The sequence below is a fragment of the Toxotes jaculatrix genome, chromosome 3 (genome assembly GCF_017976425.1).
Source record: "Toxotes jaculatrix isolate fToxJac2 chromosome 3, fToxJac2.pri, whole genome shotgun sequence".
NCBI classification, from domain to species: domain Eukaryota; kingdom Metazoa; phylum Chordata; class Actinopteri; family Toxotidae; genus Toxotes; species Toxotes jaculatrix.
This window is the reverse complement of record NC_054396.1, coordinates 17325450-17342606: the sequence shown is the minus strand read 5'-3', so window position 1 is coordinate 17342606 and position 17157 is coordinate 17325450. Positions and strand designations below refer to the sequence as shown.

Sequence of the window (17157 nt, the reverse complement as noted above, 5' to 3'; positions counted from 1 at the left end):
ACCATTCAATTGGAGTCTTTTTTTTTAGTCATATGAGAAATTGTGACCCCTTTAACATTTTAGATTTAGTGTTAATATCAAAATGATTGACTAATGCAGGAATTTCTGTCTTTTATAGTCTTGCAGCATGTCATAGAAGGCTAGTGTAAACCTGTTGTGTGTTTGTGTTCATGTGCACAGGAGCAGTACCAGTACCTTTACAAAGCCATGCTCAGTCTGGTCAGTAACAGAGAGTGTGGCCTGAGCCCCATGCACATGGACACTAATGGGGTGGTGGTGATTGCGGACGAGTCAGACCCTGCAGAGAGCATGGAGTCGCTCGTCTGAGGACATTCTTACGGGCACTTAATTTGTAAAAATCCGAGAACTTTTCTGAGGCCTTTTTTGCCAGACTATTGATTAAATGAATAACCTTATTACTTTTTATACTGATAAATGTTTTTTGATATTTATGTTTTTGTCCTTTATTTCTTGTCTTAAATGTTATCCTGCTGAGCGTTTGCACCTGTTTAAGTTGACGTGAGGAAAAAGCAGCTCTGTCCAGTTTGCACTATACTATCAGTGTTACTGCCTAAATCCAGCGAGTTAAATCCCGGCTACACGACGAAACCGGGATCTTTGGACCGCAATGAGACAAAACCTGACGCATGAAGACCAGGATGAGTTAATGGCGATCCACTTCCAATAAAGTCTCAAAGCTAAAACATCGCATCACGACGTAGCCCAGCATGCATTATGTCACTTTGTCACCTCGATCAAACTGTTTTGAGGCTCCGCTCCACATGCGTGAAGCTCTTCACACGTGAAGAGACTCTTACCTGCCTAATATTCATATATTGTCCAAATATCTCACTGCTGTCTTGTATAATGTACTTATGGCTTATTTTGTTAGTGTGTTAAAACATTTAATGTGAACATTTATTGCTTTTTACAGGGATTTATATTGTTATATTGTTTTGTAATATATATATATATATATATATTATATCCTTAATAGCCAGCCAATGTTGTTGTTTTTTTCTTTCTTTCTTTTTTTTTTTTTTTAGTACTTTTTGCCTATTTGTCCACTGGCCTTGGTGTAGATTCATATTTTTGGAGATTCTGTAGCGCATCATGAATGGCCTACTCAGCTCCAGCTCCATATATGCTTTATTTTTCAACATTTTCTTTTTTCAAGCTTTTCTAACCTCAGCCGTCAAATCTCAGCTGTTATAACACAAGTGGTAGGTATCTGTATCGACACAATGCAGTGCCTACAAAAAGTATTCACCCTACACAAAGTTTCTCATGTTTTGCTTTGCTACGATTGAATCACAGTGGATGTGGTTAGGATTTATTTTTGACAGTGATTTAACAGAGAATAAATGTAATATCAATTGAAAACAAATGCCCACAAATTGATTGCACAAGTGTTCACCTGCTTCCAGATGGTAATTATTAAAGGAACCTTTGGCAGAAATTACAGCCTTGAATCTATGTTGATTGGTCCGTATCAGCTTTGTACATTTGGATACTGCATTTCTCTCTCATTCTTCTGTCCAACTCTGTTATTTCAGAACTGTGAGTGAGCTGAAGTTTTCAAGTCCTGCCATTAATTCTGGACAGGGCTGAGGTCGGGACTCTATTTTATCAACCCAGGACGTTAAAACTGTTGTTTTAAAAACAATATTACATAGATTTGGCTTCATATCCTGGAGATTTGCAGCAGGACTTGTTTATATGTTACTGCATTCATTTGACTCTTTACCTTCACATACCTTACAGAGCCTGCTGCAGAGACACATCCTCACCAGGCTGCATGGTTGAGTTGGTGTATTTCTGCTCAAGCAAAGAGTTTAGTTAACACTCAGCATAGCGTTCAGTACATCAGACCATAAAAACCTCCCACTTTACTGCAGTTTCATGTGAAATACTCTGTCCATTGTTATGATGGTATTAGGGATATTCAGTGCCTTGGAAATCATCTTAATTTTTCTCTTTATTGGTGCTTTTCCGTAAACTTATCACAGATTTGTTGAAACATTTATCATCACTTCATCATGCCAGGAAATTGACTAAATAGCTTTTGGGCTTAAAATCATTTCTTTAATGATTTAGTTTATTGCTATAGAAATTTGTTTTCACTTTGAGAGTAGTCTTTAGTAGTTTTTTTTTTATCAGCGCCAAAAAATCCTAATTGCATCCACTGTGATTCGAAAATGCTAATTAATGGAACATGAAAATGTCCAAATGGTGGGGACTACTTTTTATAGGCAGTGTAGTTTCTTTTTTGGTGGCTTGATGCTTTATTTGTAACCAAAGATGTGGTTCCAGTCTGCAACATGTAAGTGGTTTTGTCCTGAGATCTATTTAATCAACTAGAATTTAAAATCAAAATTGTTAAATCTTTGCAGTACAGATTTCCAGTGTCAAAGGTGTGAATTTAACCAGAGTTGAGCATGTTTCTGTTCTAGCCTCAGGAACTCACCTTACAGTAGATAATCAGAGTAACATGATGCTTTCCTCACATTAGACGAGAAGATTTAAAATTCAGACTGTAAAATGTATTTTATTTGGGCTGATATTCTGTCTCCGCACTATTTTGTGGCTATTAATTATAAGCCCTTTTCAACACTGAACAGTCCTCTCTCTTGATTGATTTGTGTGTATCTTCATAGTGTGTATTCTATGATGAAATTAAAACTTCCCCCCCCCCCCCCCCCCCCCCCCGGTAACATCTACTTCTCTGCCAAAGGGGAGTTTACTCAGTCCAGTGAAAGCTCTCCAACATTTGGAGAAAAGTCCAGATTGCTGATCACTTAGCTCTGCAGCAAACTTTTTTTTTTTTTTGCAGCAACTGTTTTTTTTCCTTTTGTATGAACGCCAGCATCCTCTCTGTTTGATATTTCTACACTCATTTAAAAACACAAGTGCTGTTGCTTCAGAATCAAATGACTTTGACTTTAATCTAACCTTTGTGATCATAGATGTTTGTATTTTCATACAAAGATTTGATTTGTGTAGTGGCCTGTGGTGACAGATTGTGCTTTATTCAAATCTCCACTGCAAAATCCCCAACGTCCACAATCACACTTGCCCCTTCGAGGTCCATCCTGGTGTTTAGACCACAGTTTCATGATATTTGCTCAATGGTCTGGGGGTGCTTTATGTGATCCTCAGTGGATTTCAGTCAGGGTGGTGGTGAACTCTGATTTGTAACTTAAATAAATGAAAAACTGGTTTTGTCCATCATATCACATGTTTATATGATAGTATCATAGCCATATATCCCTATGATACTGTTATATATGATATTATAGTGTCATAGTGTTATTTAATAGGTAAACTGTATTGCTATACCTTAAATAAAGTCTGGGTTTGGGTGCACAGCATCCTTGTATTACATGCGGCCGATGGATGAGTTCTTTAAACCAAATTAGTAACCAGTTCATCTTGTCGCCCCCTGCTGTCAGTCTAACACCAAGCAACAGCGGTGGAAGGAGTATTCATATCTTTTAAAAAGGTAAAAGTAGCACTTCCACACAGTGAAAATAGTCAATTACAATAAAATGCACTTAAGGTGTCAAAAGTAAAAGCAGTTATTATACAGAATGGCTCATAATGGATTATTACTACTGATGCATTAACATGAAAGTAGCATATTAATGTTGCTGCACTACTTAATATAAACTGTTAGCATTGGACACAGTGAGTTAGCTGTGGGCTACAAATTGAGCCTTCATTTGTTTACATTTTTGAGTAACTGGCACCATTAAAATTGTACCGAATTATCTCTTAGATCACCCTGTTTGCAATGTCTCCGAGGCTGCACAGACAAATATCAGTGGATAATTTTAATACTGAAGAAAACTTCACAATGATTCCCAGGGAAGTTCTGGGCAAGTTAAGGAGAGTAATTTTCACCAATTTAAGCAGATAATTTGATGTTTATTAGCGACGGAATGATATCCTCAGGGTGTGTAAATCATACTGAATTGATAAATATGTGTCGTGTGTGTGTTTTCAAATTTGACTGAGATATGCCTCTAGAGAGGAAGTAGCTGATACATGAGTTCATGTACTTAGTTACTTTCCACCAAAGCCAAACTAACACTTTATATACAGTTCAACGTAAACATGACAGAGGATGCACATGTACAATAATTTTTATTTAGAGGCCACAGCTCTTGCATATTACAACTGTTGGCTTTCATAAGGCAAAAGCAAGAATGAATCCACCAGCTAATTCACACAGAAAACAGAAAGCGTTTGGGGAGGGTGGGAACCCACAGGCATGCAGCGATGGCTCAGAATGCAATGTACAGCATTTTATATTTATATATATATTTATATAATATATACAAAACAACAGTGAGACCCAAACAAATGCCAGACATCTCATTCTACACAATTACAGAACAAAGACAGACCAACTTTTTTTTTTCAATAAAAAAAATTATTTTTGCTCTTTTCTCTGTAAAAGTGCAACTCAATTAAAATAGAACCTGTTTCAAGGCCTTTTAATGTTGAAATAAAAATAGAATCTCCCAAGTTATCAAAATGGAGCTATGAGAATATTGCATCTCTAGAATACCCACTTGAAGTTGAAGTTCAAGATTCCTGTTGAACCATGTCTAATTAGTAATTGAGATGAGATCACATAGCATTGACACATGATAAAAATGCAGGTCTAGACTTACTGTCGATGTTAATAACAGTGAGTAGACAACGATTTATCTGTAACAGCCGTAAACAAATACAGAGGTTTATTTTCAGTTTGAAGCAGTTGGCATTCACTTAAAAACAGACAAGACAAAGAAAAGGGTCCACACACTCATCATCACGACAATGTACCATTAATGAATGTAGAATACGACAAAGAAGCGCCATATAGGTTTTGCATTGGACAGGGACACACCTATTAATCTCACTCAACATTGTCAAACAAATGGTTCTCCATATTGCTTAGTAACACATAGAAATGAATTTAGAAATGAATGAAACAAAGATAGGTGCTATCTTTATCATGACACAGCTAAACTGCCAATCATGGTTATTTTTTAAACATTTTTATTTTTATTTTCCTCAGTATAAGTACTATTTTTATAGTTAATAGTTCCTTCATAGGCATTTCGAGCTGACAAAGAGGTCCTAGAGTGGCTATCTGAGTTGGTACATGCATCGGTAACCAGGCTAAAGTCAAAAGTGTGAAAGGGAAGGGGGCAGGGTGGGTGGGGGGGTATTCGGGGTGAGGAGGTTGAGGGGGTGGGTGGTAGGAGGGGCTGGAGTGTCAGTGCACGGGCTCTAGTCGTCCTCCTCATCCTCCTCATCGCTGTCCTTCATGGAGATGCCCTGCATGCCTCCTTCCCTCACTGAAGCAGTGGCCTCCTCCACCGTCAGCCTGTTGCGCACCGTGTCGTACATCTTGCTGTTCAGGGTGGAGTCCAGGACGCCCTGCAGGCGAAAGTCCCGGTACTTTTTCTAGGGGAGGAACAGAGACACATCAGCATGGCGGGGACACAATGACTTCTGGACATTCTGTCCACCTGCCAGGTGTCCGCTGTCTCACCTTTGTAATCCTGATGAGGATCTTGAGCTGGTAGACGTGGAGCTGCTGATCCATGCGTTCAGTGAGCCAGGTCCCCAGCAGGTTCATGGTGGCAGTGTACCATTGCTGAAACACATAAACACAACACTCTCCAGCAAAACACACACTCACACACATACTCAAGACATCGTAACATGAAACTAACCTTTAAGACACACGAACTACTACAGCTAAACACACACAGCATATGACAATAACATTAACATTCAAACACCCCCATGTGTGTATTTCAGCATCACTGCAATAAAACCTCCGAGGTGGTTTTTACGTTTCATTTCGCCCATGTGTACAGTTAGTGAGGATTCATGTTGAGTCTCTGTCCCACTTCACAAAACAGACACTCTTGCATTTCATGAGTTGGAATCAGGAGTCAATGCAAGTTAACAGGCTGTAGTAATGTAAGAATGAAGTCATGTTCAAAATATAAATAAATCTTAACAGCTACAAAAGAATTACAAGCTACAGGGCAGAGAGCTTGTTTCAACTGTTTCTTTTCTTTTTTAAAAAAAAAATCATGCATCTTAGGTTTAAAAAACAATTTTGTAACTTTCATTTCTCAGATCAACTTCTTTCTCCATCTAGTGCTTTTAAAGCCCCTGAAAACTTGATTTCAAATCTGAAAGATCTTTTGATAAGATTAACTGTGAAAGACTAAGACACAATCAAAGTCAAACTTTAGAAAAACTTTCTTTGGGTATTATTTATTAAGACTTTAACTGAGCTAATCTGCTTCATCAAGACTTGTGGGCGCAAATGTGGTTTGATCAGGCTTGATTGACTGTGCTAAGTGACGTCGGCTTTTTCCACTTAAAAAAAAACCAGGGAGAGGAGCACAGATTCTAACTCTCTGTGTTTATTCCTGTTTAGTCCTTTTTGGAAACTCTCGTTACGTTTGGTAAACCTGAAGCTAAACCCAACAGCTGTTTGGTTTTGCTTAGCATTAAGACTGGAAACAGAGGGAAACAGAAAGCCTGGCTCTGTTTAAAGGTGACAGATCTATCCCACATAAAACAGAAAACTGTCATTTTTACACTTTGGCTTTTCTGAGAATTAAACATATGAACAGTGGTGGAAAGTAGCTGAGCACCTCTACTCAAGTACTGTATTTATGAACAATTTTGAGGTACTTGTACTTTAGTATTTTAATTTTACTACTAAATTGCAGAGGGAAATATTGTACTTAGTGTCCCCCTCCCCTTATTACACGCTACCGCCTTTTCACATTAAAAGCTTGCATACAATACATTTGATCCTCTTACAAAATATGATGCCTTGTTAGATTAAACTGTTCAGCAGTTTAATATGGTCATTACATGTTTATAAAATAATCATACCAATCCAATAATATGAAATATATAATGATAAATTCTGAATAATAAATACTTTTACTTTTGATAATTGATAATACTTCTGTGCTTTTACTCTTATTTATGTTGAACTACTCTTTCAATGTAGAGCCGCATCACTCATAGTAAGAAGCTGATTGAGGAAACAGGTTTTCAGGGTCTTTAAATTTATCAGAGACTTAATCTACTGATAATTATGTATGACCTACTCATTGAGATGTTCATGAATTAAACATAAAACTTGTTTAGTTCTAATTAAATGACATCTAAAAGACGCTAAGTAACTGTAATGTAACTGTTCACTTTGGGCCTTATGGTTTGTTTCAGTAAACGTTCCCAGTACACACACACACACACACAAACACATCCACACCAAGAGTTTGACATCCGCACACCGACTGCGCTCATGGCACTCTGAAGAGCTGAAAAGAGGCATTTTAGAGAAATTTACTCAGAGCACTGACACTACAGCTACTTGAAGAAAATAATAAAACAGAGGGAAGTCGTAAGCATTGACAGATTTATCTGTCTTGAGCTGTAATCACCCTTTGAAATACTTGAAAAAAAAAAAGTTCTCTAAGTCAATAATTTGTAAAAGCTTTATGGCCCATCAGTTACTGAAGGCAATTACTTAGTCTTTATTTATGATTTATTCAAAGAGAAATTCCGAGCTGCATTTAAAATACCCTACGCTGGAGATTGAAAACTACTATGGGGAATTGAAATTATAGTTTTGACACAAGTTCATTAGCAAAAGAAAAATAGAATGAGAGTGAGTAAATGGTTAGCAGGCAGGGGAGCAGCGGTGCTATTTTCTTGTACCTTTTCTCCGTGTTGCTTTGGGCGGTGGTTTCCCAGACTGTGTAAGTTTAAAGCTACAAGAGAACAGCACCCAAGTCTAGTAGAAACAGTTGTCATACCTCCAATATCAAGAAAAGAAGTCAACTTTAAACATGTGAGTAGGCAGGAACGCAAGAAGGTTTATGAGGCCCGAATTAGAGGAAGTGAGGAATTTCATTTGTCTGGTTGTTGAAGGTTTAGTTTTTTTAGTTGATTATTTAGATCACGATTAGGTGAAAAGTTGCAAGGTTTGAACTTGAGGCCCGGATATGCAGATGCCTGTCCACTTCACAGTCGAGTTGAGCGTGCAGTGCATGCAGACCTCGCAGGTGGGTGGGTGGCAGAGTACGTGCTAAGGAAGGCTGCTCTATGTGCAAATGAGGCAGAACTCTGAGGAGGAGGGTCATGCTAGAAGATGTACACAGGAAGATTATTTGACTCTAAAATCATGCCAACCAACATAATGTGATAAAACAACGCAACGCAACACTAGAGATAAGTGCCACTTTTTGAAGAGAGGAGGCAGCAGGAATGGTGTTAATCAGAAAAGAGGAGATAAAAAGGATTGAAATAAATTAGTGAAAGAAAGAGAGATAAAGTAGAGCCTATGCAACATCTAGGAGCGTTTTTTTTTTTTTTCCCCACATGCATGCAAATGGGTGGATGGATGGAAATGCATTCAAATGAAAAAGAAAAAACACTGACATCCTTGAAGAAAAGTATAGTTTAAAATGCTAAAACTGAAACATTCACAGCTGGAGGAATCTTTAATTTAACATGACGGTGCTGAGTAGGATTTCGTTGCACTTTGGGGCCACACAGAGGACAAGAGGGGTGGGGTGGGGGGGGGCACTGCACTAGAAAAACTGACGACACAGAAGGAGACAGGGGAGCCAGTGTGGACCTCAAAGAAGACAAAAGCAGACCCACTTCACAACAGCATCACTCCTCTCTCCCAAAGAACAAATACGCACACACACACACACACAAAATCATATTCATCTGGCACAGGACTCCCGCTTCTACAGCCAACACAAAAATAGAAAAACCAAAGGGAGACTTCTGAGTGTCTCTGAGACATAAAAATACTTCACGTCACTGCCTCACAGAACTGAGAATCTGTCGAACACACAAAGCCGTCACACACCTGTAAAGACAGGTCTGTACAAATAGTTTCTGAATGACATGAAGCACACACATCACAGCATTATGTGTCGTTCAAATCACACATGGAGGACACATTACCGCCAATGTATCCCATTAGGATTATGTTTTTGTAAGACAGTGCTCTCTTCGCCCTCTAACACACTGGTTCCCAACCTTTCTGGCTTTGTGGACCCTTTATAGTCAAGTCATTCCTGCTTGTGATCCGTCTTCACTTGTTTCCTGAGCAGTTTAACTACAGAGCGACGTTTCCCTCTCAGACTGCTTCATTTTCATAGGTTTAGCAGAGTCCTGCAAGCTGTTGCACCAGCTAGGCTTAGGTTCAAATGTAGCTCAGATTGAATGTAGTGTGGGAGTTATATCAGCTAAGCGAAGTCTGATTTTATGCTGCATTCATCTGAGATGGGAATTGCTGCTGACACCAATTGTTTTGTTTTGTTTTTTTTTCTTTTCACACTGTGAAAAGTCTGTTTAGGTGCTGACTTGGGCAGAAAGTTTCAAAACCGAGGTGGAAGAGACTTTTGTTGCTGCAGTTATTATTTATGACCATATTTATGTCTACACCCATCTTTACCTTAGAGAAAAGAACAAAAAAAACTTTTGCTTCTCTTTGTCTAACTTTAGAGTAATGACATTTGTAATGTTTTTTGATGTTTTATAGACCAACTGATTGATAATTTAATCGAAAATATAACTGTCTTATTAATCAATAATGAAAATAATGGTTGGATAGACCCATAGTTGATTAATGAGGTACAGACAAAAAGTGATGCATTGCATGTGAGCTCGTTTACACAGAGTCACACACATTACTGTCTTCTTTTTAATTGAACAGTCTGTTGTGCGTGTCTCTTAATGTCTTCTGTCAAGACTTAGAGCGGTTTTCTCTCCCATTTTATCCAAATTATGCGCTTGGTAGAATATCTCGCTCGCTGTTATGTAATGTTGTGTTATTATCTTATTCTTAGTTTGTGTTGATTGCAATAGGCACCAGTTTTTCACATGGAAAACGCAAAAATAAAAAATAAAAAAACGGTCAGAAAAAATTAACATTATGTTGTGTAGCAAAAATGTTGTAAAATCATCTCTCAGATTTATCTTGTGACTCCTTCAGTGGGGTCTTGACCCCCAGGTTGGGAACCACTGCTCTAACGGACCAAGGGTATTTGACATGTCGGCCTCCGAGTCTGACATCATAAAGGGCCCTATCTTACACCCGGTGCAAAGCAGCGCCAAGTACGACGCGAGTGTCTTTGCGAGTGTCAGAACGACGTAGTTGTCATTTTCCTGTTGCTTCAATAACAAATCCACTTGCGCCCATCTGGGCACCCATGGGCCTGCCTTCAAATGAGGTGTGGTCAGATGCATTGTTGGTGCACTGCTATCCTGTTGCAGTGAATTGCACAACTGACCAAGAAAAACCTGGTCTGAAGTCAACTGCACAATATTTCACAGTTATTTTAAAAGCACAGTCACAATAGTAACATGTGCCTACGTAGGTGGATGCAGAACACGCATACACTCAGCTTCATACACACACAGGGGTATGCAGACACGCACGAAAACACAGAAAAGATTCTAACAACCTCGCCGATCCACCATTATAATAGCAATCAGCCACGGCGCTAGCACACCTGGCTTTTAGAGGAAATGGGAGATTGAAATCTGATTATCATCATTATTGAACATCATTATTTAAGAGACTAGGAGCAACACTTGTAAACTATGTGCCTATCGCTGCAACTTTTTTCCCACCGTTAAAATAGCAAAAGTGGATTTGGACTTGCTCCACGTGCTTTAGACCACGAGCTTAGACTGTTAAAATAGAGCCCTGTGTCCCTGAGGCCCATCCAGCAGTGCATCTTATACCCAGCATTTTCAGATCTCATAGAAAAACTGCATGGGTGCTTCCCTGTGGACTGGACCAGGAGGGCTGAGTGTCATTTCTACAGGAGGCCGACATGTTTTATGTGGTATCTGAAAGCGCTGAGTACCGTGGTTAGCCATAAATATAAGTCCAGGTGCTGACATGTGATCATTATGGACAGTTCTGTTCTTTCCAGAGAGCACTGCTTCAGATAATCCTTTTTTGAGAATGCTTTTATGGACTCTTTGTAAATAAAAATTGCCTTTTTTTTAATACACAAAGGCCCAAAAGCACTGTGGCAATGCACACCAGAATGCAGAGGGCAGCAGCTAAGGTTCAGAGAGAAGAGAGACAGCAAGAAAGAGAAAAGTCAAGAGGGGTAGAGGATCAGAAACGCCTCTTCTGCCAGGCTGAAATACATTTCCTGGTCTCAAAATGGGACTTATCCCTCTCTGCCCTGTTGTTTTGCCACATTTTGGAAGGCCCCTCCCTTCTTGTGAGGAGGAGACGGCATCTTACTTACATCAAATAACCTTTCTATATACACCTCCTCATTGACCTTATCACGAAGCATATCCTGAGAGTGGCGCACAAAGGTCACATAGCCATCGGCCACGTCCATGCCGGGTTTCTGTGAAACGGAAAACAGAACAGGGTCAGCGATCAGGGGAGGAATGACCAAACACCGGCTGTATCACAAATTGCCGTGATCAAAGAAGGGAGAAAAGAAACACAGACAGGTTGATTAAAATTAAAAGTATTTTGTTCTGCCAATTCTATTAAACACACACATAAGCTCATGAGCAAACAGAGGGGTAGGATGTAATTAGACTTACAGGTACATCCACATATTTTGAAGCAGCTTTCACCTGAAATCAGAAAAAAAAAGACAAAGAGAGAATTTGTATGAGTTTGTATCAGTTATTATTCATCTTGTTAGGGCTGAGGGTCTTTTAACAACTTTTGAAACTAGTGCCGATATTGATTCCAAAATAGTACTTCTACAAAAGCCAACTATGAGGGATATAAACATGTTTTTCTTCCAAAACTTGTTTTTCTATTTAATAAAGAAGACAAACATCTGAAATGTAAATGTTGTACAATAACTTTTTTTTTCCAAATAAAATAGTCAAAAACAAAAGTCAAAAAAAAAAAAAGACAGAAACTGTCTAATCAAAGACAAAGTAAAGAGCTGTATGAATCTGTGGAAGCATTTAATGCCATTTGGTCAATATCCAAAAAGTATAGATTAACAGCCTTAAGTATTAATGAGTGATTCTAAAGAATCATCTAGTTCAAGGACAAGGAGACATGGAGAGACCGAAAAAAGAGAAGCGTCATCTCACCGTGAATGAGAGGAATGAGGAGAAGAGAGTGCCTTCGTCATATCTGGAAATCTTAGCCAACACACCCTCCAGAATGGCAACGAACTGAGAAACAAAGAAAAGAACAGGTTTCATCTACACTTATAAAATCATAACTTGCAATAAGTTACAATTCAGTTTTTTTGCCCCCCTTTCTTCTGATCTGTTAACAAAGTGATAAAAAACTACCACAGGCTGATGTACAGGTGTACCTTAGCAACCAGGAGCTGGATCATGTCCCTCACACTTTCCTCAATCAGCTCGTCTATTTGGGAGTGGAACTGTTTCTGCAAGAGAAAAAAAAAGGGCAGCATTCCCAACAAAAGCATTCATGTTAGTGGATATACAAACTAATAAACTGTCCTTTTTAATATGGGATCACTGTCCCAGGTGAAGTTTTTACCTCCTGGCCCATCTCCATAGCGCACAATTTAGCTGATTGGTCCTTGGCATCCACCATCACATTGAACATAGTGCATAGTGTTGGAGAAATGCGGAAATCTGTGGACTTGCTGCTCTTTGTCAGCTTGGACTCAAACGCCATCCTGGTGCTGCAACGCAAGTGAAATATTTATACGCACCATCACATAAAAAATGCAGTAAAGTGTTCATTCTCAACATTTGGTGCCTGAAAGTATTTCTCTTTCTTTCAGTCGCTCTCTTCCTCTCATGCCCACAAACACACCGCTTGACGCAGCTCTCGATCATGTTGCTCGACATGAGCTTGATGCGGCTCTCGAGGTGTTTGGCGAACTCCTCCTCAGGCCAGTGCAGGTCCCTGATGAAAGTCTGGAGGGCATCCAGCTTCCAGAAGAGATCCTCCGACGTCCCAGAGCCGTTACTGCCATCGACCCAAACACACACACACACACAGGTCAGAAGACAAAGGTCACTCTGCTGGAGAGAGGAGGTCAAAAGGTGGGAAGAGCTGGGGAGGGGGCACGGTGTTGTGGCAGGTGCAGAGGAGGATGCTGTTCCTCTACACCTAAACACAGTTCAATTTTACTCCGACCATATACTGACCGGTCCGTTCAAATGTTCCTGTTTGCTCAGGTGTTTCTGGACAGTCAGTGTATGGGTGAAAAGGAGCGGGCAGGGTTTACTGTAACAAAATCAATAACCATGCTGCAGAGTATGATTATTGACTGGGATGTGAAGTGGCCACATGCAGGTAAAGTCACTGCAGATACAGCAGCTAATCACACTGTGTCAAGACAAAGGAGAAGGGAATGGAGAAGTGAGGGAGGGCGCGTGTAAAAATGGCGCTTATGTGATCCAAGTCTGTTTCCAGAAAAAATAAAGATCTCCAAATTGATTTCCCTCATCACAGGCCCTCTCTCAACATCCATGTCCCCCCCAGGCTTGTGGGGCCCCTGGAAGAATTACCAAACAAACCATGCAGACCTTTTTGTTCATCCTGAGTTGAGCTGATTGGGAAAGCGCCGCAGGACAGATGTGGAATTGAGAGGGAAGGTGATGAAACAGAGGGGGGCACAGGTCTGAACGCCAGCAGCCAAGCCTCTCTATGTTATCATCTCCAATCCAACCCACTCTCTACTCTCCCAGTCAGACCACTAGCAGGTGGTCAAGGTCAGAGATGAACCTAGGGCCATGTACGATCTACGGTATGCTAAAAATCACTAAAGCAAATGTCTGTGGACAACAACTCAGAGGAGATACAACTTTTTGTAGAACGGAGATCTTGACTTGCAAATGTAGCCAAATGGGGACATACTGTTGTTGTTGTTGTTGTTTTTGTTTTTTTCTCTGCACAGTAAATCCCCAAATAGCCTTGGAGCAATATGTTTATTTTATAGTTTTGGCCTGTATCTCCACACCTCAGCTCAACAGCATGCATGTTGAGACAAATGAGAGTGTTTCAGCCTCTCATTTAAGAAAGCAGAACCCCATCTACTCTAACACCTCTCAGAGTGCCCTTGGCATGAACATGAAGAGTGTTCACTCATGAGACAAAATATGATAATAATAAAAAAAAAATTTATTGTTATACTTTTTCATTATGTGTAACATTTTGTTTGTAGTTGGAGCCAAATGCTGCACATTTTTATTTATTTATTTCCCAAATTTTGTCTCTCTTCTTAAACTGAGGCCATCTTCATACCAAGGCGGTCTCTGCTGGCTTAATGGTTTCTAAAGTAAACCAGTTGAATACACACTCAGAGTCATATATAGCAGCCATCCATGACGGGGTAGAAAAGCTAGGCATTTGTGGAAGGTTAACTGATAGTCCTGCTACTGGCACTGGCAGATTTGGTACTTTGGGAATTTGGAGGTTCACATTTGGTAGATTCACATTGGGCAGATTACTTGTTAAACTCCTGCAGAAAAGACAGACAAAAAGAAAAAAAGAATCCATAACAGTGGTGTGGGAGCTGCAGAAAGCCATGTAACACTCATCATAAAAGTAACGTAAAATCTGAAATTAGGTGAAGACAGGACCGTACGGTAGCACACAGAAACAAGACCAACAGTAATCGTCAAAGATGCACATTATAAGAACAGACCTACAGAGGAAAGAGAGCTGGACTCGTGATGCACACATATACTGTATTAAATGCAGTGAAAGGGAGAAGCAACATGATACTGAAACAAATAAACACAAATAAAGACCAAGAAAAAAACTAATTTCATTGTGTTTTACCTTAATAAATCTTACATGTACACATACATCTTTGAAATTAAATAAAATGCAAAAGCAAAAGTGTGGAAGCCACAACAAATAAATGAATAACAGCAACGTAACAGACTGGAGGCTTTTTGTTTCTGGCAACATGTCAAAGCACACATTATGAAGGTTAGTTCACAAAACAAAACAACAGAAATATTAGGTGTTGCCCTGACCCCAATGTGTCGGAGAGAGATTAGTAAGACACATACATTAGTCAAAGACTATTTTCAGAATAAATAACCTATTTCTTTCACTGAAAAAATAGGTTATTCAGCCCACTCTTGGCTCATCCTTTACAAGTGAACCTACAGGAAGCCTGGGTGAACATTTACAGCTGCTCTCACAGATTCCTCAGCCTCCACGTAGTCTGTCATCTGAATATAAAAGCCTTGCATCTCCAACCATCCTACAGCCTAGCTATAAAGACGGAGGCTCCTTACTTTACAGGCTCCCAGGACTCTCGCTCAAAGCCCTTGTGAATTGACTGTGCGATGGAGGACTCCATCAGATCCACATATCTAACCACCAGAGGAGCATAGAGATCCTGAAGGTGTTTGTGGAACTTTCCATTGCACAGATGATCTGTGTAAAAAAAGAAGAAGTGATTGAAATATATTAGCGCCCTTGTTTAAACATCGAAATACCCGAAGTAGCTCGAAAATAAATGTGGGACGAGCGCAGAGGCTTACAGTCTGTCCGGAGGAAGTCGTTGAGAAGCTGGAAGAGAGGGAAGCTGTCCCAGCTCTCGGGGGATTGGATCTCCAGAGCGGCATCCATGTCGATTGCATAGAGGGCCAGGAAGTTTTCTGCATGCTCCACCATGAGGTCTGTCCACCATGCAAATGCCTAGAGACACAGCAGGAGGGAAAGGAAGCAGGTGATTAAGGTTCTCCTCTTCAGAGATAAGGAGGAAGGAAGGAAGGAGAAACTAATACACACAACTGGAGCTTATTGGTCTTAAAAAGGAATACCACTGGATTCATGTATGCTTTATGTATGTTAAAGGAATAGTTCAATATTTTGGGAAAAAGACTCATTTGCTTCTTTAGCCTGGTTCCGTCTAAAAAGTTTTTTTTTGTTTAATCCAAAACAACAGGCTTTGGTTTCACATAACTGTACATAACACTAAACAAATGAGATCTTGATGTTGATGAGTGAGTTTCAGACGTGCTGGTGGATTTTTTGAATCTTTGGTCAGAGCTACCTGTGCCCCCGTTTCCAGTCTTTATGCTAAGCTAAGCTAACAGACTGCCGGCTGGAGTTTCACGTTTAACGGACAGACGAGGGAGTGATATCGAACTTCTCATCTGACTCTTTGCAAGACGGCGAATAAGCCTATTCCCCAAATGTCAAACCATTCCTTTAAGTATGCATTAGACGTTCTGTGTTTTCTAGTTTTAGGAAATATTTATTTCTATCCATGAATAATATATGACTGTTTGGTGCTGTATGTGGACTCTGAAATTGTTGGGTGTCTCCTTTCAAACACAGTTTGTGTGTGTGTGTGTGTGTGTCTGTGTGTGTGTTCGTGTGTGTGTGTGCGCGTATGAGTGCGTGTGTTTCCCATCACATACTCAGAGATCGAATCCACAGCTTTTATTGATCAGGACAGGCGGGGATTAGTTTTAAATCCAGTTTATACGCAGCGAAAGGATCACACAGTGGGGTTGCATGTTCGTGCCTTGTTATATTCATGACCGTATTTATTGATTTAAGGAGAAAGGTGCTTTTCTCATGCAAATGTGGAGCTCCCTGCATGCTTTTCTCTCAAGCTAAGAGATGAGGGGGTCCACCATTCACATCACTGACAAGCCCATAGCCCACTAGATGTGAATGCGACTCATGCACATCTTCGACTAGGCACACCAAAGACTGCAGCACACAGCATCTCTTATGTTGGAGTGCGTCTGTTCCAATTAGTTAAAGTATGTCTCTGAGATGCAGCTGGCCGTTTTCTAGCACCGTCAGGACTTCCTCGCCCTTTGACAGCAGAAGTACAGTGGTTGCTTTGCTGGCAGTCTTGGCTTGGCTCATTTGCTTATCATTCAGAAGTTGCCAAGTTCAATAAATGAAGCTTAATCTTTCAAAATTATGCTGCATGCTTTATCTTTTACAGTTTTTTTCAGTTATTTTCCCATCTGGCTTAACCACCGCAATGGCAGTCAAAACCTTACTTACCTGTCTACTTACCTGCCCACACTCCCAAAATTAAAAAAAAAAAAAAGCTTGATAGTTCTAGTGTTGACAAACAGGCAGCAAACAAAGATCTTCTCCATCACATTCAAGGACAGGAGAGATAC

The 17157-nt window shown here is 39.9% G+C and overlaps 2 protein-coding genes across 2 annotated transcripts in view; one reads left to right on the top strand and one right to left on the bottom strand.

The window, feature by feature from the left end:
* The window catches only part of ca16b (carbonic anhydrase XVI b), a 103192-nt gene extending 99819 nt beyond the window's left edge, over positions 1–3373 (top strand). Inside the window, exon 29 of the mRNA XM_041033779.1 lies at positions 181–3373. Within this exon, the coding sequence (XP_040889713.1) occupies positions 181–327 (147 nt within the window). The 3' untranslated portion in view covers positions 328–3373. The remainder of the gene's footprint in view (positions 1–180) is intronic.
* Positions 3374–4161: 788 nt separating this feature from the next.
* Positions 4162–17157, bottom strand: part of cadpsb (Ca2+-dependent activator protein for secretion b) — a 65468-nt gene continuing 52472 nt past the window's right edge. The window contains exons 21-31 of the mRNA XM_041034178.1: positions 15547–15703; positions 15298–15439; positions 14346–14507; positions 12854–13009; positions 12572–12719; positions 12381–12455; positions 12151–12234; positions 11641–11673; positions 11328–11435; positions 5549–5653; positions 4162–5460 (exon numbers count right to left, since the gene is read on the bottom strand). Coding sequence (XP_040890112.1) covers positions 5284–5460; positions 5549–5653; positions 11328–11435; positions 11641–11673; positions 12151–12234; positions 12381–12455; positions 12572–12719; positions 12854–13009; positions 14346–14507; positions 15298–15439; positions 15547–15703 — 1347 coding nt within the window. The 3' untranslated portion in view covers positions 4162–5283. The remainder of the gene's footprint in view (positions 5461–5548; positions 5654–11327; positions 11436–11640; positions 11674–12150; positions 12235–12380; positions 12456–12571; positions 12720–12853; positions 13010–14345; positions 14508–15297; positions 15440–15546; positions 15704–17157) is intronic.